Source organism: Miscanthus floridulus, chromosome 16, assembly GCF_019320115.1.
Source record: "Miscanthus floridulus cultivar M001 chromosome 16, ASM1932011v1, whole genome shotgun sequence".
In the NCBI taxonomy this organism is placed as follows: domain Eukaryota; kingdom Viridiplantae; phylum Streptophyta; class Magnoliopsida; order Poales; family Poaceae; genus Miscanthus; species Miscanthus floridulus.
In genome coordinates, this window is record NC_089595.1 from 70,770,079 (window position 1) to 70,795,974 (window position 25,896).

At 50.6% G+C, this 25,896-nt stretch overlaps 1 protein-coding gene across 1 annotated transcript; it reads left to right on the plus strand.

Annotated features, from left to right (window-relative positions):
• Positions 1-1,212: 1,212 nt before the first annotated feature.
• Positions 1,213-3,045, plus strand: LOC136510813 (uncharacterized). The gene is made up of 4 exons (XM_066505144.1): positions 1,213-1,253; positions 1,463-1,817; positions 2,571-2,724; positions 2,954-3,045. The coding sequence occupies exons 1-4, from the start codon at positions 1,213-1,215 to the stop codon at positions 3,043-3,045; spliced, it is 642 nt and encodes a 213-aa protein (XP_066361241.1).
• The last annotated feature ends 22,851 nt before the right edge of the window (positions 3,046-25,896 follow it).

Consider the following 25,896-nt stretch of genomic DNA (forward strand, 5'->3'; position numbering starts at 1 on the left):
GGGCTCAACACCAAGCCGGCGGGTACGACGGGCACGTGGAAGGTGTTGAGGGCCAGCAGCTGCACTCTCTAAGTGCACCAAGATAGGCAGCCCTTCTACAATCCAGCCCAGCTCGCAACTTTCAACTGCTGTTGGTACAACAGCTGGTTCTACCTTTGTAATGATGGCGGTGGCCTTCCCCCCTATACCGGGCGAGTCGTGGAGAGTCAGCCAGAGAGGTGGAGGTACGGCATCCCATTGGCTGATCAGTCCAAGCTACATCCGCTCCTGAAGGCGCTGGAGAGGCTATGTAGCCACGACCTTATGGCGGCCATGGTTGTGGCAGCCTTCCACTGCTGAAGGGTGATGCCACTGATGGCTCAGCGGCAATGCCTGTTCGAGATGACACCGGGTGAGCCCATCGATGACATTCGGTTGTCCACCATCGCCCTTCCCGATGAGGAGATTCTATGTCGGGTGAGAGAGACGGTGGAGGGGTGGCAGAGGAGCAGTGATTTGACCCTGTTCCCGATGTGCCCATCCTGGGGGTACATCTCTCTGGTGAGTCATGCATCGCTGCGGCCCCCGAGGCCTCCTTGCTCCTTACGTTTTCAATTTGTTCCCTTATTTGCGTTTGCTATTCCTACAGGGGATGAGGGATGTGCGAGCCTCCCCGCTGCCTGTTCTTGAGGATGCAGAGCGGCGGGTGGAGAATAGGGCGCATGCTGAGGCGTACAAATAGCGGAAGGACACCGAGGAGGCAAGGCGCAAGAGGAAGAGCCTCGAGCACGACGAGCTAGAGAAACATCGCTGGCAACAGAGGCACGATGGTCTCTCGGAGGAGCCGTCTCCGTCATCGTCGTCGATGGATTCTTCGAGCGATGACGATGAGAGCGAGGCGGGGCGGGGTCCCCTAGACCATCTCCCTGATGTCAGGGAGATAGCACCTATGGCGTCAACGAGCGGCCAGGCATCTTTAGGGGGAGGAGGAGAGGGCGCCTCGGGGTTGGCGATCACCCGCCCTAGGGCTAAGGCCGACACGCCCGAGACACGAGCGTCAGGGAAGCGCGCCATCAGCCCGATGGGCTCGACGGCAGAGGTGGAGCGAGCAACGGCGGGGGCAACCCAACCGCCTCCACAGAGGGCCAAGGAGGCGTTGGAGTCCGCTAGGGCTGGCCGGTACCAGCGGACACGGGGGCCGTGCCACCGCCACCGCCACCACCATTGCCGAGGATGAGGGACACGGTGCAAAAGCTATTGCTTCCTCGTTCAAGGTAAGTGTTTTGTCAGTGGAGTTTGCAGCATCTCCCACTCGTTCTTTGGTTGTATGCTGACCTCGTGGGTGTTTTATCTTCAGCTAGAAGCGTCAGGCGGAAGTGCCCGCCCTGGCGCCACTTAAGGTGCTCAAGGTGAGCACCAGCTCCACCGCCCGATGGGTGGTGGACGCACAAGCCGCTATACAGCATGGCGTGGCGTGTGCTAGGGCCAACCCAAAGGAGCCAGTCACCCAAGGAGAGGCTAACGAGGCGGCCACGAAGCAGGCGGGGGAGGAGGTGCCTACGCCCCATGAGGCTGAGGCCCTCGAGTTAGGTGAAGCTGAGGTGCCTTTAGTTGCTGAGGCCACCGAGGGTGAGGCCAAGGCCCCTAGGACCTTCGAGGCCGAGGTGGTAGAGGCTGGGGCTTCCAGGGCTTCCAAAGCCGAGGTGGTGGACGTCGAGGCTCCTAGGACCATCGAGGCCGAGGTGGTGGAGGCTGGAGCTCCCGAGACCATGGAGGCTGAGGTGGCGGAGGCCGGCTTGGGCGCGGCGAAGCCAGCGGCCCAGGATACGGAGACAGAGGTAGGGCAAGCTTCGGTATCACCCCTGGTTCAAGACCCGCCGCCGTCGTAGGAGAGCGCCCGGGAAGTGGAGGTTCATTCAATCTCCTCTGATGATACTTCCCGGGGGAAGGAGGTGGCGGACGCCGAGGTGGCTAGCACCGCGGAGCAGCTAGCTCTGACCTCTAGCGAGGGGAGCTTGGCCCTCATCCAAGTACAACCTGAGCCCCGTGGGTGGGATAGCCCGCGTGTCTTGTGGCAGAGCCAGGATGACCCTGAGGGGGAGCCTCTATTTGCCCTCAAGGACGTAGACGAGGGGGGCACTAGGGCTCCTTCGAGCAATTCCACCAGCTGGTGGAGCGGTCGCTACAGACAGTGCTATACATCATGGCTGACAACCCGCCCAGTGTTGCCCAGGTACGCACTTTCTTTCCTTGTGCTGTGTTGTCTTTTTCCCGAGTTTTCCTCATAGTGCTTGACATTTGTTCTTCCTATCCAGGAGCTCGAGGCCTAGTCCCTCAAGAAGTTAATGTTCCTTCGGTAGGAGAGGGATGTCTAGGACTAGCTCCGGCAGCAGAAGGACCTGCTTGCCAATGCTAATGAGCTTTTGTCGGTGTAGAGCACGGCGGTGGAGGACCTCTGCCTTCGCTGTGCTGACATGAAGGCCGAGGCAGCCATGGCTCAGGAGTAGGCCACCCCTTTGGTGGCGCAGATCAAGGAGTTGGACGAGGAGCTGACCTAGGTGGCCGGTGAGAGGGACACCTTTAGGTCTCAGGCCAAACAAGAGGCGGCCTCTACCAAGGCCGTCGCTGAGCAGCTAGAGGTGGAGCAGGGCGCGCACCTACTGACAAAAGGTGCCCTGGCGGAGGCTATCAAGGTGGCCGAGGCCTCCTGGGTCGAGGCCTTAGCCTGGAAGGAAAAGGCTGAGGGTGAGTCCTGTTGAGACGTGCCCCTTGTTTTATTTGTTTTTCTTGTGTTTGACTCCTAACTCCCCGATGTGAGGCAGAGCTAGAGAGGGAGGCTTCTAGGGTGGCCGAGGCATCTCGGGTCGAGGTCCAAAACTGGAGGGAGAAAGCCGAGGGTTAGTCTTGTAGGCTTGCACCCCTGTTCGGCTTGTTTTCTTTCATGCTTAACCCTATCCCGCTTGTCTTGGCATAGGGTTGAAGAAGGAGGCCTCCCGGACAGCTGAGGCCTCCATCGTAGTGCAGGCGGTGCTTGAGGCCGAGATCTGGGAGCACAACGCGCTGTAGAGCATCGTCTTTACCGCCTGCAAGGCCCAAGAGTTCAAGGGGGGGCTCGAGTCGAGAAGCTCCCTCGGGAGCCGCTTGATCGTGTTGAGCGGCCAAGTCCACGAGCGGCTCCGGGGGCGCTGCATACAGGCGTCAAGCGTGCCCTGGCCGTTGTCTCCTCGCACTACGCCGGCATCGACCTCGAGGCCATCAGCGACGGTTATGTCATGGCTGAAGATGATAAGAAGGTCGAGGAGGAGGTCATGAAGCTGGTGGAGGCGGCTGAGGCCCCTGGCATGGCACTGGCCAGGTTGTTTGAAGAGGAGGTGGTTCCTCCTACGCCGACCGCCGACGCTGGCGACCCTGAGTTTTGACCTGGGCCAAAAGGGGCCATGTAAATAGATTAGGACATACATCATTGTACCATGATGTTTGTGGCCATCGAGGCCTTTTAAAGTACTTGTGTGTATATGCTTTTTAATTGTTTTTTATTGTATTTCTGAGCCTCTGCCCTCTATCTCGTCTTTGAACGTATCTCTTGCAAAAAACTTCCTCGAAGCCTAAGCTGCCCTTCGGGCAAAAGGTGGTGAGGGAGTTGTTGTAGCCTAGAGGCGTAGGCCGTCTCGTGGCTCGGCCAACCTTTTGGCCCTGAGACAGACTTTTGGTCCTTAGGTTTTTTACAATCGATTTGTTAGAGTATGCGGGAGAGTTTGGCGTAGAATTTTTTTTTGAAAAATGACTAAAAAACGGTGTCTAGGACTTAGGGGGTCCCCCCTTCTAGCCCCCGAGGGAGGCTTGGTTCTGTAGAGGCTGAGCCGAGTCTTGTTTGAGCCCCACGGTGGGCACCTCTGCAGAGGTAGAGCCGAGTCTCCCTTATAGCGTTATCGTAACACCGATCCCCCATCAATGGGCTCAGGGGGTTTCTCGAAAAATTAGAACAACTAAAGAATGCTTCTTTATTGTATTTCAAGAAACAATATATACAATGCTTGGGAATTTAAGGGTAGAAGTGATGTAGTTGTTCTATGTTCCAAGCATTGGTGAGGATTTCGCCCTTCTTGTTGGCTAGCTTGTAGGTCCCGGGCTTTAGCACTTGGGCAACGATGTATGGCCCTTCCCATGGCGGGGTCAGCTTGTGGCGGCCCTTATTGCTCTGCCTCAGTCTTAGCACCAGGTCACCCACTTTTAGGTCTTGGCTTCGAATGCGCTGGGCTTGATAGCGTCATAGGGCTTGCTGGTACTTGGCTGAGTGTAGTAGTGCAACATCTCAGGCTTCCTCTAGTTGGTCGAGGGTGTCCTCACGGGCAGTGCGGTTGCTTTGCTCGTTGTAGGCCTATAGCCTCAGGGAACCATGCTCCAAGTCAGTGGGGAGGATGGCCTCGGCTCCGTAGACTAGGAAGAATGGTGTGAACCCCATGGCTCGGCTTAGAGTGTTCCTCAGGCTCCAGATGACCGATGGGAGTTTAGCAAGCCATTTCTTGCCAAATTTCTTCAACCGGTTGTATATTCTTGGCTTGAGACCCTGTAGGATCATGCCGTTGGCACATTCTACTTGGCCGTTTGTCCTAGGGTGTCCTACTGCCGACCAGGCCACACGGATGTGGTGGTCGTCGTAGAATGTCAGGAACTTGTGGCCGGTGAATTGTGTCCCATTGTCAGTGATGATGGTGTTTGGAACCCTAAACCTGTGGATGATATCGGTGAAGAACAGCACCGCTTGCTCGGATTTGATTCGAGTGATCGGACGAGCCTCGATCCACTTAGAGAACTTGTCAATAGCTACCAGCAAATGGGTATAGCCCCCGGGGGCCTTCTACAGAGGCCCAACCATGTCCAGCCCCCACACGGCGAATGGCCATGTAATGGGGATGGTTTGGAGGGCTTGGGCTAGGAGGTGCGTCTATCGTGCATAGTACTGGCATTCCTCGTAGGAGCATACCAGCTTGGTGGTGTCAGCAACCACCATTGGCCAGTAGAACCCTTGGCGGAAGGCATTTCCAACGAGCGTCTGAGGCGCTGCATGGTGCCCGCAGGCTCCTATGTGCAAGTCCCAAAGTAGGGCTTGGCCTGCCTCGGTGGTGATGCACCATTGGAGAACGCCAGATGAGCTTCACCTGTACAACTTGCCATTACTGAGGACGTAAGTTTTGGCTCATCGCGCAAGCCATCGGGCTTTGGTCTTGTCTGCAGGAAGCTCTCCTCGAATGAGGCAATCAAGTAACGAGACTTGCCAGTCCGTGCCCTGGTCGGCCTCGGGAGGCTCCGCGTTGATTTCCATGGCCTCAGGCTCGATCGTAGGGGTCTCGGTGATAGAGGGGGCCTCGGGCCCTATAGTGGGCTCAACCGGTGGGCCAAGCTTGTGGAGGTCTCTAGCAAAGATGTTCAGGGGGACCGAGGCCCATGCCGACACCATCTTTGCAAGTTCATCTGTGGCCTCGTTGAATTTTCATGCAATGTGGTTGAGTTCGAGGCCATCGAACTTGTCTTCTAGGCGACGTACCAACTTGTAGTACGCCTCTATTTTGGGGTCATGGCAGCATGGCAGTTCGACTCCTTCATCACTTGATCGACAACGAGCTGTGAATCGCCCCGTATGTCAAGACGCCGTACTCCAAGTTCAATGGCGATCTACAAGCCATTGACGAGGGCTTCCTACTTGGCCGCGTTATTGGAGGTGGTGAAGTGGAGCTGGATCATGTAGCGCATGTGCACTCCGAGGGGTGAGATGAAGAGCAGACCCACGCCTGCCTCGGTCTTCATTAGGGACCCGTCAAAGTACATGGTCTAGCATTCCACCTGGATATGAGCAGGTGGCAGTTGGGTGTCGATCCACTCAGCCACAAAATCAGCCAAGACCTAGGATTTAATTGCTTTTCGTGGCGCAAAAGACAGGGCTTCCCCCATGAGTTCGATGGCCCACTTGGCTATTCTACCCAAGGTCTCCCGGTTCTGGATTATCTCTCCCAGAGGGAAAGACGACACCACAGTCACCGGGTGGGACTCAAAGTAGTGACGTAGCTTGTGTTGAGCCAAGACTATGGTGTAGATTAGCTTCTGGATGTGGGGGTAGCATGTCTTAGCCTCGGAGAGCACCTCACTGATGAAGTAAACATGTCGTTGGATGGGTAGAGCATGCCCCTCTTCCTGCCTCTCGGCCACTACGGCCACGCTAACCACTTGGGTCATTGCGGCGACATAGAGTAAGAGGGCCTCGCCCTTGGTCGGCGGCACTAGGACGGGAGGATTGGTGAGCAGTGCCTTGAGCTTGGTGAGGGCTTCTTTGGCCTCGGGGGTCTAGGAAAAGCGTTTGGATTTTCTCAAGAGGTGGTACAGAGGCAAGCCTTTTTCACCAAGGCACGAGATGAAGCGGTTCAGGGCCGCAAGGCATCCCATAACCCTCTGCACTCACTTGAGGTCTCAGATTGGTCCCATGTTGGTCACGCTCGAGACTTTCTCTGGGTTGGCCTCGATGCCACGCTCTGAGACTATGAATCCCAAGAGCATGCCTCGGGGGACCCCAAAGACACACTTCTCGGGGTTGAGCTTGATGCCCTTCTCTCTGAGGCATTTGAAGGCTATCTCCAAGTCATCGATGAGATAACTGGCCTTCCTGGACTTGACCATGATGTCGTCCATGTAGACCTCAACGGTTCGCCCGATGTGCTCGCCAAAGTCCTGGGTCATGCACCGCTGGTATGTGGCCCCTGTGTTTCTGAGGCCGAATGGCATAGTCACATAGCAGTACATGCCGAATGGGGTGATGAAAGAAGTCATGAGCTGGTCGGATTCTTTCATCTTGATTTGATGGTAACCGGAATACGCATCAAGGAAAGATAGGGTTTCGCATCCCACAGTGGAGTCAATGATTTGGTCGATTTGAGGTAATGGGAATGGGACTTTTGGACATGCTTTATTCAAACTGGTGTAGTCTACACACATCCTCCACTTCCCATTTTTCTTCTTAACTAATACGGGATTAGCTAACCACTCTGGATGGGACACTTCCTTGATGAATCCAGCCACCAAAAGCTTCTACACCTCTTCACCGATGGCCCTGCGCTTTTCTTCATGGAATCGGCATAGGCACTGCTTCACTGGTCTAGAGCTGGCCCGGACATCCAAGGTGTGCTCGGTGACCTCCCTCGGTATGTCCGGCATGTCTGAGGGACTCCATGTGAATACATCGGCATTCACGCTTGGAAAGTCGATGAGCATGACTTCGTATTTGCTGTCGAGGGTGGCACTGATCCTCAGCGCCTAGTCGTTGGAGCAGGTGGGGTCGACCGGGATGAGCTTGATGGCCTCTATGGGCTCGAAAGTCCCGGCACGATGCTTGGAGTCGAGCGCCTCGCTACCAAGTCGGCCAAGGTTGACGATGAGGGTCTCGACGTCCACGAGAGCCTTAGCGTACTCGATGCATTCGACGTCGCAGTCGTATGCATGCTTGTTCATGGACTCGATAGTGATGATGCCATTGGGGCCCGGCATCTTGAGCTTGAGGTAGGTGTAGTTGGGGAATACCATGAACTTGGCATAGCATGGATGCCCTAGTATGGCATGATAGGTCCCCTTGAATCCAACCACCTCGAAGGTGAGGACCTCCTTGCGGTAGTTGGAGGGAGTGCCGAAGTAGACGGGCAAGTCGATGCGCCCAAGGGGTCGCGTGCATTTCCCTGGCATGATGCCGTGGATGGGCATGGCATTGCCTCGGAGCCATGACTGGTCAAGCTCTAGGAGCTCCAAGGTGTTGGCATAGAGGATGTTGAGACCACTGCCTCCGTCCATCAACACCTTGGTGAGCCGGGTGTTGCCGATGATCGGGTCAACGATGAGTGGGTACTGCTCGGGGTTTGGGACATAATCGGGGTGGTCATCCCGATCAAAGGTGATCGCCTCCTGAGACCAGTCGAGGTACCGGGGAGTGGCCACCTTAACCGAGAAGACCTCCCGGTGCTCCTTCTTTCACTAACGCGCCGTGAGGCACACCGAAGGCCCGCCAAAGATCATGAAGGCGTTGTGCACCTTGGGGAACCCGTCGTCCTTGTCGTTGTCCCTATCGTCGGCGCCCTTCTTCTTGGCATCATCGTTGGGGAGCCCGAGCTTGGTGTAGTAACGCCAGAGCATGGTGCACTCTTCGAGGGTGTGCTTCACCAGGCCCTGGTGGTAAGGGCAGGGCTTCTTAAGCATGTCGTCGAAGAGCCCGGGGCCTCTAGCGGGGCCTCGGGGATTCTTGCGATCTACGGCCATGACTAGATCGGCCTCAAGGACCTCCTGCTTCCCCTAGCGACCCTTTTTCTTTCTCTTGGGGAGGTAGGGGGCCAAGGCCCCGGGGGCCTTGTCCCTCTGCTTCCCCTTGGCGTCGTTGTTGGGGAAGATGGCCCCGATAGCCTCTTCACTCGAGGCAAAGTTGGTGGTGATGTCGAGGAGCGCGACCGCCGTGGTCGGTATGTTCTGGCCTAAATCTTGGACCAGGTCTCGGCAGGAGGTGCTAAAGAGGAACGCCTGGACAATTTCTGAGTCGCCGATGCTGGGCAACTCGGTGCATTGCTTGGAGAAGCATTGAATGAAGTCTCGGAGACTCGTCTAGCCTCTAGCGACAACTCTTGAGGTCCTAGGAGTTCCTGGGGTGCACGTATGTGCCCCAGAAATTCCCGACGAAGACCTTTACCAAGTCACGCCAGTTGTTGATCTGCAAGGGAGGGAGGTGTTCGAGCTAGGCTCACGCTGAGTCTGATAGGAACAAGGGGAGGTTGCGGATGATGAGCAAGTCATCGTCCGTATCGCCTAGCTGACAAGCCAGGCAGTAATCGGCCAACCACAGCTCGGGGTTCGTCTCGCCACTGTACTTTGAGAGGTTGGCTAGTTACCAAAATAGGGCCGGGAAGTGGGCACCGCAGATGGCCTTGCTAAAGACTCGAGGGCTAGGTGGCCCAGGAGATGGACTGTGGTCCTCCCCACTATCGTAGTGACCGCCTTGGTGTGGGTGGTAGCCTCGGGCGGGCCCATCATTGTCATGGCACCGTCGCCTACTGACCACATCGTGGTCGCCTTGCGCCTCGTGTCGATTGTTGAGGCAGTCGTGCACCGAGGGGGCCTTGTTGGCTGTCAGTGCCCGAGCAGGCTCAGGATGAACCAAGGCCTCTCTATCCTACCGAGGCAGTGTCATGGGTAGTTCCAAGGCGCCCCCACACCATCGAGAGGCAAAACTTTTAGCCTGCAGTACCACGACGGTCTCGAGGAGGTCTCAGAGCTCACTGTGGACCCATCACCCCTCCAAGGTAGAGGGCTCGAGCATTGTCTAGAGTAGCATCGCTGCTGCCACGACATTCTGGCTAGCGCGATTCGAGATAGGGGGTTGCTCGCCCCCTTCATCGTTGTTGATGCGGTTGTTAACGTCATGAGCCCTCCACTGGGCTGCTCCGCCATCACCGTGACCCCGCTACTCTTGCTCGAGAGTGTCTCAGAGCTGCTGTAGAAGGAGTCGGTCTTGTTTGACCTTGGCCTGAAGCTCACGAAGCTACTCCAGGTCTAGGCATTGAAGTTCCTCAGGGGCGGGGTTCTCGTCCTCATCGCTCGTGTTCGGCACCCCGAGCTCGACGTTGAAACACTCACGAGTGGGATCGTGAGTGCCTTCATCAACAGAGTCAGAGTAGCCGAAGTAGTAGTCGCTCGCGAGCACAAAGCGGTGCATGGCTTTAGGGTCATTGCTGCGAGCCACCAACATCTTTCCCTTGCCCAAGCTTAAGCTAGATAGGTCCCCAGCCAGGGACTCTGTACTAACAGCCGGGTATGGGATACTGGCGAAGCGCGGTGCATCACCCTAAGCTCACATGGTGTTGGGATGGTCCCACCCGTGTCATGCCTGGCGAGCACGATGAGAGCGGCGGCCTGGGCGCCGCCTGCGCCTAGGCTGCTGGTGCGTGATATCATCATCGGTCGATGGGGCTCTGGGTGGGAGGAGTACCATATCGTACTCATATCCTAGAGACATGAACTCTAGGCTCCCGAACTAGATCACCGTGCCAAGATGTAGTGGTCGCACGGGGTCTGCCATCCGGAACTTGTTGGGATGACTAAGCTGACACGCAGTAAGCCCCCTACCTGGCGCGCCAACTATCGGTGTTTTGGTCTGGCGGGTCCTCAACTGACTAGTGAAAGTGTACTGCATGCCCCTAATCCCGAATGGTGATGCAAAGAGACACAAGGTTTATACTGGTTCAGGCAATAGGTGCCCTACGTCTAGTCTGAGAGAGCGATCTTGTATTTCTTGCACTGAGGTGCTTGTAGTAGGGGCTTACAAGCTATGCGAGAGAGGGAGCCAGTCCTAGGTCTCTGCGTAGAGTGGTGTGGGTTGCTTGAGATGTTGATCTCTTGCAGTGAGGAAGCGTGTGTGTGTTACAGAGCGTTGTGCGTTGCTTGCACGTGTGTGTCTCTTGCCCAGAAGTGACCTGGTCATTCCCTTTTATAGTCGAAGGGAGGCATAGGGGCGGTATGTCTAAGCCCTACAGCTCGTCACTATGGTGGCATGGTCAGTGGAGTAGCCTTGTCCTCGGTGCACTAGAGCGACGCGCCGGTCACACTTGATCTTGTGCGACATGGGAGCTCCTGTGGAGGCATGTGCGCCTTCTTCTGTTGGAGGCGTGCTAGTCACTGTATGTTTGACCAGCACGGAGAGCCGAGGCTAGGTATATGCGATGGCGTGGGTGTGCTGATTTCGAGGCTATAGGAGCTTGGCCTTGTGCACGACGTGGGAGCTCTTGCGGCTTGACGCAGGGCATGGCGCATACTGCGAACGACGTGCCAGTCCTAGAGTGCTGACAACATGGGGAGCCGAGGCCCAATCGGTGCAGAGGCTGAACCATTGTGGGGGGGGGCTTGGTGGGCACGAGTCCTGAGGCTACAGGAGACCGGAAGCGGGTAGCCAAGGCTCGGAGGGAGCAGTTGGTCTTGTACATCGATTTCGAGGCTACAGGGACTCGGACTTGACTTTCCACGCTGCGCTGTCCTTGGAGCAGGGGTTAGGTAGTATAGTGCAGCACGGGTGTTAGCCATGGGCACAGTGTCGAGCACAGCGGTCGATAACCCCTGCCCCGTCCTGTCCCGGACGGCATGGCGTCGATGTGACTCCCGTCTCATCGGCCACTCCACTATATCGTGTCGTCGTTTGGCTGATGTTGTGGGAGTGGTTGGACGCGTTGGTTGGATGTGATGTCCTATCAGAGAAGTCGGTCAAGGTGGTGGTGATGGGGTTGATGCTGAGCCAGCCTTGAGCAAGTCGGTAACTGAGTGCTCGTCTAAGGCCTCATGGCACGGGGCCTTGGGCGAATCGGAGAATCGGTACCTCGTCTGAGACCTTGTGGCGTGGGGCCTCAGGCGAGTCGGAGAATCGGTACCTTGTCTGAGGCCTTGCGGCGTGGGGCCTTGGGCGAGTCGGAGAATTGGTACCTCGTCCGAGGCCTTATGGCGTGGGGCCTCGGGCGAGTCGGAGAATCGGTACCTCGTCCGAGGCCTTGTGGCGCGGGGCCTCGGGCGAGTTGGAGAATCGGTACCTTGTTCAAGGCCTCGTGGTTTCGTTCTAGGCCAAGCCCAATTTGGGTGAGCCTGGATATTGTTCGAGGTGGGCTGGGTGGTCCAGCCGGGCCTCAGATAAGGTGTGGGTTTGCCGGTGGTTGACTCTTGGCTTCGATATTTATAAAGTCTAAGCGATTTTTTTAGTTCTTGCTTAGGGGACCCCTTTTTATGGTACCCGACACTGACACTGTCCTTGATTTTGTATATCCGATGCCGAGGCATCCCCCAATGCGGTCGGAATTGGGGTACATTATTTTCATAAGTTTTCTTTCCTTGTGCCTCCTTTTTAATTGAACTCCCGACCTCTTGACGCTGGTATTGAGATAGGGGGACTAGCCAAAGAAACTTGTCCTTATGGATCTTCTGGCTCTGTTGCCAAAGGACCCAACCATGATAGCGACCAACCATGCCATGGTCGGGCGGCAGCGGAAGGCAAAGGAGGATGAGAGGAGGAAGAAGCAGCAGAAGCTACGTGCGTGGGAGCGCACGGAGGAAACCGATAGTGACGATGAAGATGATGAGGAAGAAGATGAGGTAGTTGCCGACACCAAGTGGGATGACCTAGAGAGTGAGGATACGCTAATAGGTATCCACTTGTCCATGCTGGGACCCTTCCCATTCCACGCAAGAGAAGGTACGGCTATGAGCCCAGAGGAGGCGGGCTAGACCACCAGCCCACCCTCAGAACCATCAGGGGCAGGCAGATCTACCACCACGCCCAAGGTGCCAGTGAAGGGGAGTGGTCCCACCGCCATGCCTCAGGAGTCAATGGGGCCGGTAGATCGGCCACTGCGCCTATGGTGCTAGCGGGTGCGGGTGGATCTGCCACCACGCCCAAGGTGCTAGCGAGGGCGGGTGGATCTACAGCCACGCCTAAGGTGCCGAGGGAGGTGGATGGCTCCACCGCCATGCCCCCAAGTGTAAGGGAGGTGAGCCCCTTGGCCTGGGAGCAAGGGGCAGGCACCAAACGGCCCCGTCCCAAGGAGGCGAAGCAAGGACCTAGGGTTTCATCCCCCAAATATATCCTGCGCCCAAAAGCACCAATGTAAGTGATTGACTTCTCTATTTTTCTCTATTTTCAGCATGACTCACACCTTCTATTTCTCGTAGCGTCCTGAGACGGGGTACTTCTTTGGCACTAGCGCCCAAGAAGAGCGTTGCCATTCAGGCGAGACAGCGGTCGTCGCCCAACATTGTTGTCATCTCAGGCCAAAGCGGAGCCAACATCACAGCCTCATTGGCCAGTCAAGCACTGCCCATGGTGGTGCCCGTGCCCTTGGTGGGTCAAGCGGACGCCAGGGCTATAGGAGCGCCCTCAGAGGTCGCTGAGCAACCAACAATGGAGGTGATTCCACTGCCGACGTTGGAGCGGACGGAGCTACCGCTTGCGCTTGTGGCACCGACTGTGGTGGGCACGACGCTATCAATCAAGACCCCACTAATGCAAACAGAGGTGGCCACGACTGTGACAAGCCAGGCGTAGCTGGACGCAGCCATGATGGTGCCCAAGGACACGGCACGATCCATGCCACCTATAGCCCAAGTGACGGTGCCCGACATGGGCCAGACGGAGGGGAACACGGCCGAGGGGTCCCTAGGCATCATGGTGGTGGTGGAGAGGACCAGTGGGGGGTCACCCTTGGCCCTAACATCAGGGGGCAGCCGCTCACCTGTGCAGGGTGAGTCGCTGCTCTAGTGGATGGATCCGTGAGACCCAACATCGATACTCTTCTCGCTCGATGATGCTACCGAGAGCATAGAGCGGGAGAGTCTCAATGAGGGCATCTTGGCCATGCTAGAAGCTCTAAACCAGGCTCGGGGTGCCCTATGCGATGCCATCGTTACTACAGGTCAGGTATTCATTCGATTTCTCCTCTCATTTTCTTGTTTCTTCACGTATTTTTGTGTTTTGACATTGATCTTCTCTTAGTCCCTTATTGCTCATAGCTTGGAGAAATCTCAGTTCCTTTGCGAGCAGAAGGAGAAATGGGACCGCCTCGATGAAGAGGCTTGGCTGCCTAGGGATGTGAGCGCCTAGGTTGCTGTCGCCCAACAGAGGGTGGCTGAGCTGACTCCCCTGGCTGAGGAGGTGGCTGGTCTCTGGCAGCAGGAGGCCGAGGCGTGTCGGGACACAGAGGATGCCGAGAAGGCATTCTAAGATCTATCAGCGAGGGCATGGTAGGACAAGGAGGAGGCCGCTAGAGTCTGGAAGGAGCAGGACGAGCTACTCTAGAGAGGCGCCGAGGCCCGCTAGTGGATCCTCAACCTCCTGGCCGAGGTGGAGAAGGAGCGGGAGCACAAGCTATGAGCTGAGGAGAGGTCTATGGCCCTGCAGTAGAAGGAGAACCTAGACGCCAAGGCAGTTGCCTGGCTACGTAGGGAGCGAGATGAGCTACATCAGACTGCGGAGAGGCTTCACTCGGAGCATGGCATGACCCACAGGTAGCATGACCAGGCCATCTAAGAACATGATGAGGCACAACAAAGGATTAGCTCCCTCTAGACCGAGCTTGAAACTATGATGACCCAGAGGCTGGAGGCTGAGAGAGTCTTCATCGAGCTAGTCATGGAGCTTGCTGAGGCATGGTGGATCCTTTAGGCAGAGAGCGATGAGCACGATCTCCTACGCGTTGTCGTCAGGGTGGTCTTCAATGACCTTGAGGTGGCGCGGTCGGAGGGGACCAGCTCACTTGCGACCCATGCTATAGATATCACGGCATGGGCGCGCCAGCTTGAGAGGGAGGCTCTTCACTCTAGGATCACCCAAGCCTTTGCCATTGCCCACTCCCACTACATTGATAGTATTGACTTGAAGATAATGAGCCTTGGCTTCACGCCTATCTATGAACCCTCTGAGCTGGATGAAATAGAGAAGGTGGTGGCTCCTATCACGCAGAACCTGGCGGACAGCATTGAAGAGATAGTTCTCCCCCAGAGGGGATAGTTAGTCAATTAGGTTGGGTGATCTCGGATGCACGTCATTGTACTCTAAACAATTGCCAATCCTTACGTATCATAAGAACAAATTCGTAACTTCGTTATTTTGTTTTGTTTGATTGAATTTGTTTCCTTCCCTTTTTGTATGCGATAAGAGAAGGCTCATGTATTCTGACCCTTCCATTCGTTAAAACCATAGGGCTCAAGGTGTAAGGGGAAAGCTTCGATCGCTTTGGTGAGCAAAGACACCATAGCCGCCGAGGCATAGATGTTTTGTAGTTCAACCAGGTGTGATTAATCATTCGTTTCCACAAACCTTGCCACTAGGCTTAGTGTGAAGAAGAGGTCTAACACAGCGACTATTTTAGAAAAGGTATACTTATACCTTTATCTGCCCCCGAGTGAGATCTGCCCTCTTGCCGCTGCTGGGGTTGGATGTCACTGAAAATCGAGGGAAGGACAGCGAAACTTAGGAGAATGCATCTCTTGTATTTGCACATACCCTCTTCGTAGGATCTTAGCTATCATTCTACAACTATGCGTTAGGTCTCCTTGTAAGTCCAACCTTCCTTGAGCCCCCGCACGTGGTGGGGATTTGGTCAAGGGTTGGCTCATTTTTCATGATTGTCGCCCCATTCGTCATTCTATGACTGTGTGTTAGGTCTCCTTGTAAGTCCAACCTTCCTTGAGCCCCTACACGTGGTGGGGATTTGGTCAAGGGTTGGCTCATTTTTCATGACTGTCGCCCCATTCATAGTTTCCACAATAGGAGGGGTTGAGTCAATGTCATTTGCCTTGACAGCTCGGGTGACGCGCTCGATGAGCTCGCTAATGGATGTGTTCGAACAGAATTTGGTCTCATCGCTTGTAATGGGGTCGGCAAAGCCCTCGGGGGGCATTCCATTGCTCCTTAACCCACCTTCCAACAGATTCCCCCTTAATGGGGATTCTATGGGCTCAGCTAGAGGCTAGGATTGAATGAGAAGGTTGAGATGACCCTATCCGCTTCTAAGTGGGATGGGCTTAGGCCGTTGAGGCTTATCTATGTTTTCCCCCTTGGCTCTGTTGGACATGAGGTGGCCTCGGGCTATTCACGGGTGGCCTTCGAACCTCGGTCTCTTGATCTAGGATTGGGCAACTCGAGCCCTCGAGCCCCTTGGGGTTCGATAGGGGTCAGCCGCATTTCATGCGTCACCCCGTTTGTGGTTTTCTGCAACCAGAGGGGCTGAGCTAATGACACTTGCCTTGATGGCTCGAGTGTTGCGCTCAATGAGCTCGCTAATGGGCATGTTCGAGTGGAATCTAGGTCCGTCATTCGCTGACAGGGTCGGCAGAGCCCTGATGTGGCATTCCACTACTTCTTAACCCACCTCTCGGTAGGTGCCTAAGTCGTTCAACAGGCTCGGGTAGCCCATTGGCCTCTCCTCGATGGAGATTCTATGAGCTTGGCTGGAGGTTAGAATCAAATGAGAAAGGTTGAGATGTCCCTGTCCACTTCTGAGTGGGGCTAGGCAAGGCCACTGGGGCTCATCCTAGTTTTCCTCCGCTAGCTCTATTTGACATGAGGCGGCCTTGAGCCCTTCGTGGGCCGGCCTTTGAACCTCGGTTAGTTGCCGCTCATATCGAATGAGACGACAACCGTTTCGTGACACAATGCAAAGCGTTGTGATGCAGAAATCGCATATGTGATGCTAGGATGTATGAGATAAGTGTATGAACGATTATATAAAGAAATAGTGGGGGTCGGTAGTGTTACCTTGATGGCATGATTGACGGGTTCTAGGAGTTCTTACCGGATATGTCTGTACGGTGGTCCAGGTTCGACGTTCATGACGGAACTAGTGTAACCTACATGAGCCTTCCATTCTTCTATATCTATCATTCAGTAGTGGCCCAAGCCATTCGATCAATTTGGGCGACCTGACAACCTCTCCTTGATGGAGATTCTATAGGTAGTCCCCTCCAAGTCCCTCCTGAGAAGGTGGAGGTTAAGGTTTGGAGTGTAGAGACAAGGACTCTGATCATGCTGGTAGACCAAAACGTCGTAGCCGCTGGGGCATAGGGTCCTAGCAGTCCTACCAGGTTTACTCAAAGTTTGCGCCCACACACCATGCCTCCAATTTTTTAAACGTAAGGAGGGGTCAGGCAAAGGGAATGTCTAGCGAATAGACACCTCCACCAGCCCCCGAGCAATTCTGACCCTCTACTGTTGCTGGAGTCAAAGGCTTGGTAATGAAATTAATTAGTAAAGTAAGTAAGTGAGGATGTTAATCTTTCGGCAGCGGTCATGAGCCATCTGATCGACCTGGGCACCAGTTTTACCTTGATGGTAAGAGTGGTGGGTTCGAAAAGCCTCCCCCGGATATGAGTGTGATCCTGCTTGCTCCTTATCCATTTCTTGTTAGTGGCCAAGCCATCCAATCGACTCATGTTACCTATTGAGACAAGATTTCTCTGTGGAAATAGAGGATGAGAACATCCCACACAAGAATTTAGTTAGGTAGATAAGCCAAGCGTCGAATTTGTGCAAAATGGACAAGCTCCTCATTTATAGCAAATAGCTTTTTAGCTCCTCTCCTTCTTTTTGTAAAAGAGGTTTAGTGCATTCCGACCCATCGCACCGTTAAGGTCATAAAAGCTCGAAGTGCTGGTGAGCTAGCTTTAATCACGCTGGTGAGCAAAGGAGTCGTAGCCACTGGGGTGTAGGTTTCTCGTAGTCCGCCCAGTTTTACTTAGAGCTTGTTCCTAAAAACCTAGCTCCTAGGACTTAATGGAAAGAGGGCAGGCACAAAGAATTTTTGCAAGGTAATGTACTTATATCAGCCCCTGAGTGAGGCCTGACCCCCTGGTGTTTGCTAGGATCGGATGTCAAGAAGGATCAGGGAGTTTTGATAACGAAACTGATAAGTAAAAAGTGTGCATTTATTAGGGGGTAAAAGCGATGTAGCTACTCAATGTTCTAGGCATTGGTGAAGACCACATTGTCGATGGTGTTCAACTTATAGGCGCCTGGCCGGAGTACCTCCACGACAACGTATGGTCCCTCCCACGGCGGGGAGAGCTTGTTGCGATCCTTGTTGCTCTGGATGAGGTGGAGGGCCAGGTCCCTGATATTGAAGGCCCAACCCTACACTTGTCGGTTGTGGTACCGTCACAACACCTGCTGGTATTTGTTTGAGCGGAGGTGTGATAGAACCGCCCAATTTATACTAGATCAAGTACGGCTATCCCCATTTAGCACGTTGACACGCACATACTTTTACTTATATAAACCCGGTAGTCCACCGAGTGTCACGAAGGACCTCGGTAAATCAACATCACAACCAAGATCGTATGATTAAGCAAATACACATCACATACGCAGAGTTGTAGCAAAAATAATATTACAAATTGGTTCACAAATAATAGTACAAGTTTGGGTTTCAAAACCGATTATTGAAAACGACATAGCTTTCAAATGATTACATTAATATAAGTTCCAAATACATTGCTAGCATAGGTGACATCCATAGACAAAAGCATATAGATGAGAAGTAAATATAGAATCACTGAGCCCACCAGTGGTTAGCCACCATCTTCAATAGGCCGAGAACTTCACCTGGAACATGGTGGGATAAACCCTGAGTACTCGAATGTACTCAGCTAGACATACCCATCATAAACTAGAAATAAAGTGACACCAAGGATTATGTAAGGCTTTATCAGTGGATCTTGCTGGACAACATTTTTGCGTAAAAGCTTGAGTAATCATTATCGTTATTCTCCTATACTAGCAGTGACTTTTAGCCATTACCTACCTTCTATATTAGCACCTGTACTAATCAATCACATGATTAAGTTGCAAACAATAATAACCATATCAGGTATTTCATAGCTCATTATCATTATCATCATCATCATTTAACCATATCTTTAAATTTAGTGAATCTATGTTGCCGCTGCTCAGTCAAGTTCTCAGTATCCGAGAAAGACGGTGATTCGAATCGATTCCTATCCAACTAGAGGAGTATACCTAACACAAACCCTACTTCCCCCATTGGGGTTGCAATCAAGTCACCTTTGGTACAACTCAGAAGTAAAAAAAGAAAAGTCATGGGTCCGGACAGTGCCGCATTCTCAAGGGTGACACTCTGCCAGGAAGTGCAAGACTTTTAAACACCTGACCCCTTAGACTCACGCCAATGTCCCTAAGAACATCCTTACTGCCTCTAGAATGCGCATGACCCTTTGGTTCCTGGCCTGAGTCAAACTACTAGGCTTCGCGGTCGGAACAACTTATCCGGCCAGCTAAGTGTTAGACTACGTTCAACATGACATGTGGATGTACAATGAATTAGTCCTTAAATGACATAGACGGAGATAGATTCACACCCAAGATCTTCATGCCTTGTTGCTGCACTACCATCATCCTGTCTGGTCTCTTTTCATTATTAACCCATGGTTCTTTTCCACGATAGCAAATATAGCCAACTGTGACCAGAGCTCATCCTACATCTCGTAGGTGATAGGAAATCACTCGACTTCTACCGGTCTAAGCATAGCTAAGCATCATTTGATCCTACACTTAGTTAGGATTCATAGGATTTTATCTGGACAAGGTAAGGATATAATGCAACAATTAGTTCCAACCAATTCCTATACTTAATGCATCATCAATAATAAAAGATACTCAAGATATTTGTAAAAACATGGGAGACTTAGAATGCTCTGGGGCTTGCCTGGGATCCAACACTAGGTTAGTGTTTGTTAGATGACACTCGCTTGGTGAGTATCTCCCATCCTAGCACTTGTCTAGTCCTTCCATCTTCAGGATAGGTTCACCATACACTGTCTTTGGGTTCAGCTCCAACATCACATCCTTCACGTGGTTCATCTAGCGTACCTAGATGAGAGGCAAGATGCAAGTGCATGTATAAAAAAATAGCAATACGAGATGCATCACATAATCTATTATAGAAAGATAGTGAGCATATCAAGCATGGTACACCAGATAACTTGAGTTAAGCTATTCCATTGAAAACATCTATCACAATTTAAGATCTCAGGTAACTTAATTTAACACCATGAAAGGCATGAGTTACACTTAGCAACACATAAGGCAATGCAAGGTGAAAGCAATCAACTTGTAACGCACAATGCAGAATTAAGACAGCAGCACAGATAACACTTGTTTCACCCATAACTAGAGATCCAAACATCCAAAGAGGGTGATCCTAGACTTTCTAGAAAGCTAAGGAAATTTCCTACAACATTGATATCATCACCAAAAGCTTATTCTAAATCTAACTAGGTCAAACATACCAATGTTTTAGATCTGCACAGAACTAGGACAGAAAAGTAGTAGTAGTTTCAAAACGACATAACTGGAGTTACAGACATCAACCAACATGAACCTTAACTTTCTAGAAAGCTTATTAAATTATCTAGAACATGTTTATTAACATCACAAGGTGATTCTGCCATTAACAAGGTCAATCAAGCAGAATTGAGCACCTCTATCCAGACATGGACAGATTCTGCCATGCAAGTTAACATGCTTATAACTGGAGTTGTACTAATCCAAAAGACATGAAACAAGACAATATGGAAAGATTATGAAGTTGTATACAATTCATATTTAAGCATCCCAGCATGATTCCCAAGTTAAAAGGGTCAAACAGTCACATTTATCAAATCTGGTCCAGAAATTCTAGAGAACTATAATTTCTGAGGACCAACTTAGAACAGTCATAACTCACAAAATATTTGGCCAAATGCCATGAACATTTAACACAAGCTAGTTAAGTGAGTTATATACAACTTCCTTATTATCATATTAAGATGACTCTACAGATAACAAGGTCAATTAATCCAATGAATGAATCTCTGTCTAAAACATAGACAGAAACTGATATGCCACTTCAAACAGCTATAACTGGAGTTCTACATGTCCAATAAATGTGGTTCTGGACTTCTTATAAATCTTAGCAATTATAAACATCTTTGTTATAAACACCTTAATCTAATTCTACTACTAAGAAGGCCCAACAATACCAACAAGGCAACCCTGTCTGGATTTGGGCAGAAACAGCCACAGAGATTTAAGCAACTATAACTCAAGATCTTCTTAACCAAAAATCATGATATTTAGCTTTTTCAAAATCTTAAGAAAAGTACTACAACTCATGTATTGTCATGAACTCATGATTCATAACTTAACTAAAACAATTAATTCAAACATGCAGGCCTATTTAGATTAGGAGCAAAGCAACACAAGTAATTTGTTATTTTTATAGATCTTAAAATATCAAGCCTAAAATAATGAATTTTTTACTAGACATCAAGAATAACCTTAGTAGCACTCCACAAAAATTTCACAATTATTTGAGTAGAACAACTACTGTTATGAAAAACAAGACACAACTAGTATAAAAAACCTAACTGTATAAATCTATTTTTACAGCAATATATTTAAACTAAAGCATGCCATATTGTAGATCTACTACATAGATAACTTTACAAGGATTCCAAAATGTCATAATTTACTATTTTATGATTTTTCTACTAATTACTATGAATTTTCAAATTTGATCATTCAAATCTGCATAAATGAAAGAAAAAGGGATGTAGATCTTGCATCGGGGACCCTGGTATTTTTGCAAATTAAAATCAAACTAAAAGATCCTTTTAGGTACTGTTCAACTGAATCACGGATTCCTCACTTAACCCCCTATAAAACTTCCTATTCTCGCACGTGGTCCTTCGTCTTCTCTACATCACAGTAAGGCCACAGAGCACAGCTCGGGCCGACCGGGCTCGGCCAGCGGGGCAGAGGCCGGCGGCGGCAAGGAGGGGACGCGCTGGGGCTTGCCGCAGCTAGTCGCGGCTGCACCTAGCCTTGGCCAGCCAAGCTGCAGGTAGCAGTAGTGCCAGGACGGCACTGCTGGCAGCGGTGGCTTCGGCGACGACAAGCGCATAGTGGGTCTCGGCTCTACCTAGGGCTTGGGGAGGCGGTCGCAGAGCTGTAGGCATACTTGGTGGTGGAGCTAGAGGGGCTACATGAGAGGGAGTAGCGGCGGCAAGGGAGGTCGGCCGTAGCGGCCATGGCGGCCGTGCTCTGGCACACGCGCGCAGGAGCGAGGTCGGAGCGAGAGGGGCGATGGGGAGCGTAGAGGGAGTGAGCGGGAATGGAGGGGGAGCCTCTGCCACCACACCAACATGAGGAGGAGGTAGGAGCACGAGATACGTAGTAGGGCATGCATCGGCAATGGTGGGGCGCGCGGCGTCCATGCACGGCGCCACGTCGGCATTTAGGCGAGTAGGTGGCGGGCGCCGGAGTGGACATGGTGGGGAGCCGATTTGGGCCGTCTTGGGTGCAAATTGGACTTTGGGCCTAAAATAAAGTTTGAAGGCCATGAACTGCTCTTCATTTTTAATTTAGAGACCATGGTCATTAGAACTCTGGATCAGCGAGTAATTAGGCTCCAAAGTGATAGTGTCAGTGCCTTGACAGCGCTGAACAAAAGTCCAAATTGATGGTCCAAACGAAGTCACATGAGTGCCATCTTTTTACATGCTCTTCTCCATCATGTACACTCCAACTTTTATTTTGGGGTCAAGTCAAGTTTCTTAATGAAAACATGAGAACGCGACATGCCATGAATTTCCTGGCTTAGAATATTAAATCTGAAAACAGCCACTGATTCAATTTTTGAGCCTATGTTTGACTTAGTTCCAAGTTGATCTGGCACTTGACCCAAAAACAAAGTTTTTTCTACTCCATTCAAACTTCAACTTTTGTTAAAGGTCAAATGTCATATCTGGTACATGAACTAATTCTTCATCTTGGTCAAAGCAGCATCTCGTTAACCCTGGAATTAGGTTTTTCGACCAATTGAGGCCTTTTCTTGACATGTGCTCAACGCGAACCCCTTCATGACTTTTGTTGTAGAGTTCAAGTAGAGTCATTTGGGCAAGGTAGCAAGGTTTGGTTGATGACCTATAATTCCATTCACTTAATAAAGCAATCCAAGAAAGATTTTAACTTATCATTTCATGCGACTTCTTGATTCCAAACTTCATGAAACTTTTCCACTGGTCAAGATGGATGCATGTTGATGTAATGTACATGAAATGAGCATGTTTAACATTACTCTTGCATAATCTTAACAAGGATCCACATGTAAGCAAAGGTGCGTTGTTCAAGTTAAGTTGGAGCTCACTCTCATAGATTTGATCTTTCACCACTTAACATGTCATGGTTGAGCTCAACTGGTAACAAACACCTAGGGTGTTACAACCCTCCCCCCTTAAAGGAATCACATCCCAAGATTTAGGACGAAGGACTTTTATGGAAGAGAGACATGTTACCAGTTTCCAATATCAGCGATAGCTTTAGGCTGCATAGCTTCAAGCATCAGAGGGACCAAATTGGTCGAGACAACTTTCTATACTTGTTCTTTGTAGTAAATTTTTGTCAAAAGGATTTCGTTCATTGCCTTCCATAAAGCATTGTTACATTGGGAGGAATCCAAGATAGCATTGGCCTACATACTTCATCCTTGATGTACGAAGAGTGATACAAGTGTAGACTAAATACTTGTAACATCTACTTCCCTAGTGGATATAGCATAGACCATATGGACTTTGCACTAGACCGCAGTCTGTTGACAGATATTCCTTGCAATGGTGCTATATTTGTTCACAAGGTTTGAAAAGCAGTTCTCTACTAAAGTGGCTTGAGCACAACTTTCCATAAAGGATCTGATCGTAGACAGGGTAAACATCCTTTGAGAGTATGAGAAGCTAGCTAACCAATATCCAAGCCGGCTGTAGCGGTGCAATCACTCAGATGTCAACTGATGGAAAGCTACATAATGTTCCATGTGTGCAGTCCTCCTTCTCTGATAACAACACTGTATTATCTAAGTCTGTTGAGTGAGCGGTGAACGTAATAGCTGACTCTGTTGACTCAACATTTTTTATGATCATTATTTGAGGGAATCCTCGTATCCAAGTGGCAACAGTTATATGGGTTGAATCTAATGCAACCTCATGGGTAAGACACATCGAAGGTACCAAGGATAAGTCCACCTTGGAAAACATTGCTGAAGAAGGATGACAGCGAGGTCTGAAGGTCAATGAGAGTTGCAAGTATACACCGACTGGAAAAACAGTACACTACTAAGCAGGTTGAGCACAATTTGTCTTCATGGTGTAGTGGCGCTGTAAGTTAGGTTGACTTGCACTATATTGAAACTATCTTTGTGGAACTACTTTTGACATTGGGGCTTCGTTTCTAATGTCAGTCAATATCCCCAAATCACAATTTGAAATCTATTGTTTGACACCTTTCAAATTGCTTCTGATTTGCAAGGGTACAAATTGACTCGTAGAACACCTCGATTGCTCGAACATTGTTGATAGAAGAGGCCAAGAACAAGGTACAAAGGGGTCCAAGGAGTCTTCTTTAGGGCATCTAAAGGATTATCTAGCAACAATTATTGACCGCGTTACATACCTTGGCATCAATCGCAAACACAACTTTTGAATGCGAAGGATGATCGCAGTCACAAAGAAATTACAGATTCTGTACTCTTCGGTTTTCTATTCATATTTCACAAACTTGTGCTCCATTGTACATGAATTTCGGTAGGAATATAGATCCATGAGTCCCCTAACTGCTCACCAAAATTCAGCTCAAACGGGCACTGTTTGACTATCCAAACAATGTGGCTACCAAAACTGCTCTATTCTGTAATTATAGCGTACCGAATTGACAAAACATCTCTCAAATCCGATGTTTCACTCAACCAATCCTCAAACAAACTTAAGCCATCGACGTGTCCTAAGTGAGGAATGAGGTCACCAAAGTTTGAGGTCATTCCAACCATGTTTGAGTCACTAATCGTTTTCTTGAAGATGCTCGGTTTTGTACCCTAAAATCTGGACAGATTTCTCGTTCTTCTCTTTCTTTGCTTCACACATTGTGGTGTGTGTTCTATACTCTCGATCTCTTTGTATAGCAGCAGTAGCAGCTCTTTTCTCTGAGGATGTAGGCTAGGGTTTTCCTCATATGCTTCCTAGGGAACAACTTCAACCGTTGATGTAGGCACCAGCTCGACGATACACAAGCATTGAACTGGTGGGATATTCTTGCACGGCACAATGCATACTTCATGTGGAGTGACAGTCCTACAAAAATAAGGGAATGTCTCTGATTATCCTTCGGTGCTTCATCCAATAGCGTCCTGAACAAATCCTTTGATAGCACCATATACATGACGATGCTGACCAAAACTAGGGACGTGCTTTCCTAGCTCTTCACTTAGCTGGTATAGTATCTTGCACTACTCGTGTGATTGTCCAAGATGGAATTGACTTGAAAACATAGGGCTTGGAGAAGAAAGTTGTATTGGTATCTCTGACTAGCTTTGCTATTTCTTCATCTAACATTGTTTGGTGAGACATAACCTTCGAAGCTACCAAAGAATCGTTACCTAGCTAGAGATTGATCTTCCTACTGGTAACTAATCAGTTGTCTCTGAACACCAAAAAGGTTCTAAATCTTCACTCTTGACAATAGGAATTGTGGTCAAAGAATAAATAGATGGTCGTCATTGAAGTCAGCAAAATGGGGGTCACACCGAAGAAGGTTGGTTTGTCTTCATGATCCTTATGCACCTAAAGATTGAGAACTTGGATAGGAAAGTCATGAGTACCAGGTGACCTATTATAGCACATGACATCCTAGTCCATTTATCATCTGTCTGATAACTTGTTCAACTTTAAGTGTGGTGCACCCTTTTGATTCAACGGGAAAGACATAAGTTGCTCACTAGATGATCGATGTCATTATAGGGACAGTCACGTAGAGTCACTTGTCTACCATCTCTTGTAGTCTGTTTAGTTCATATGGGTGACCTATTTTTCAAAGGTTATCCTTTGGATGACTCCAGAAGGAAGTCCTATGGTATCTAGTTCAACGTACAGATCTTCTAACACGATAAGGAGAGATAACCAAGGAAGAGCTCACGTGAAAATAACACATCGGTGCAATTCGGCAATGGATCATGACTAGGAACCTCGATACCAGCGCGTGCTGAGCAGCACACCCTTGTGCGTGCACCCATAGGAGGCTCTCGGTTTCGTCGTGGCACCGTAGATCGCTAATTGTGGTACCATTACTGAACATACAACCCACAAGAAATCTCACGTGGCAGAAATTGGGTTGCATAGGAGCAAGCACTATGCGAAGGAAGGATAGCAAACAAAGGTAGTCACAAGGTTAAGAGCCAACAAGGAGGCGATTAGAAGATCAAAACATAGCGCAAGAGAACATAGCCTAATTGCCGAAGAAAACTGAGTAGGGGACACTTTCTTAAC

Bases quoted from the DNA above. Each gene is read 5' to 3' on its own strand.
- LOC136510813 (XM_066505144.1), top strand. From the start codon at position 1,213: ATGAGGGACACGGTGCAAAAGCTATTGCTTCCTCGTTCAAG. The intron at 1,818-2,570 runs GTAGGGCAAGCT...TTTAGGTCTCAG, and splicing joins CCCAGGATACGGAGACAGAG to GCCAAACAAGAGGCGGCCTC. The intron at 2,725-2,953 runs GTGAGTCCTGTT...GTCTTGGCATAG, and splicing joins CTGGAAGGAAAAGGCTGAGG to GGTTGAAGAAGGAGGCCTCC.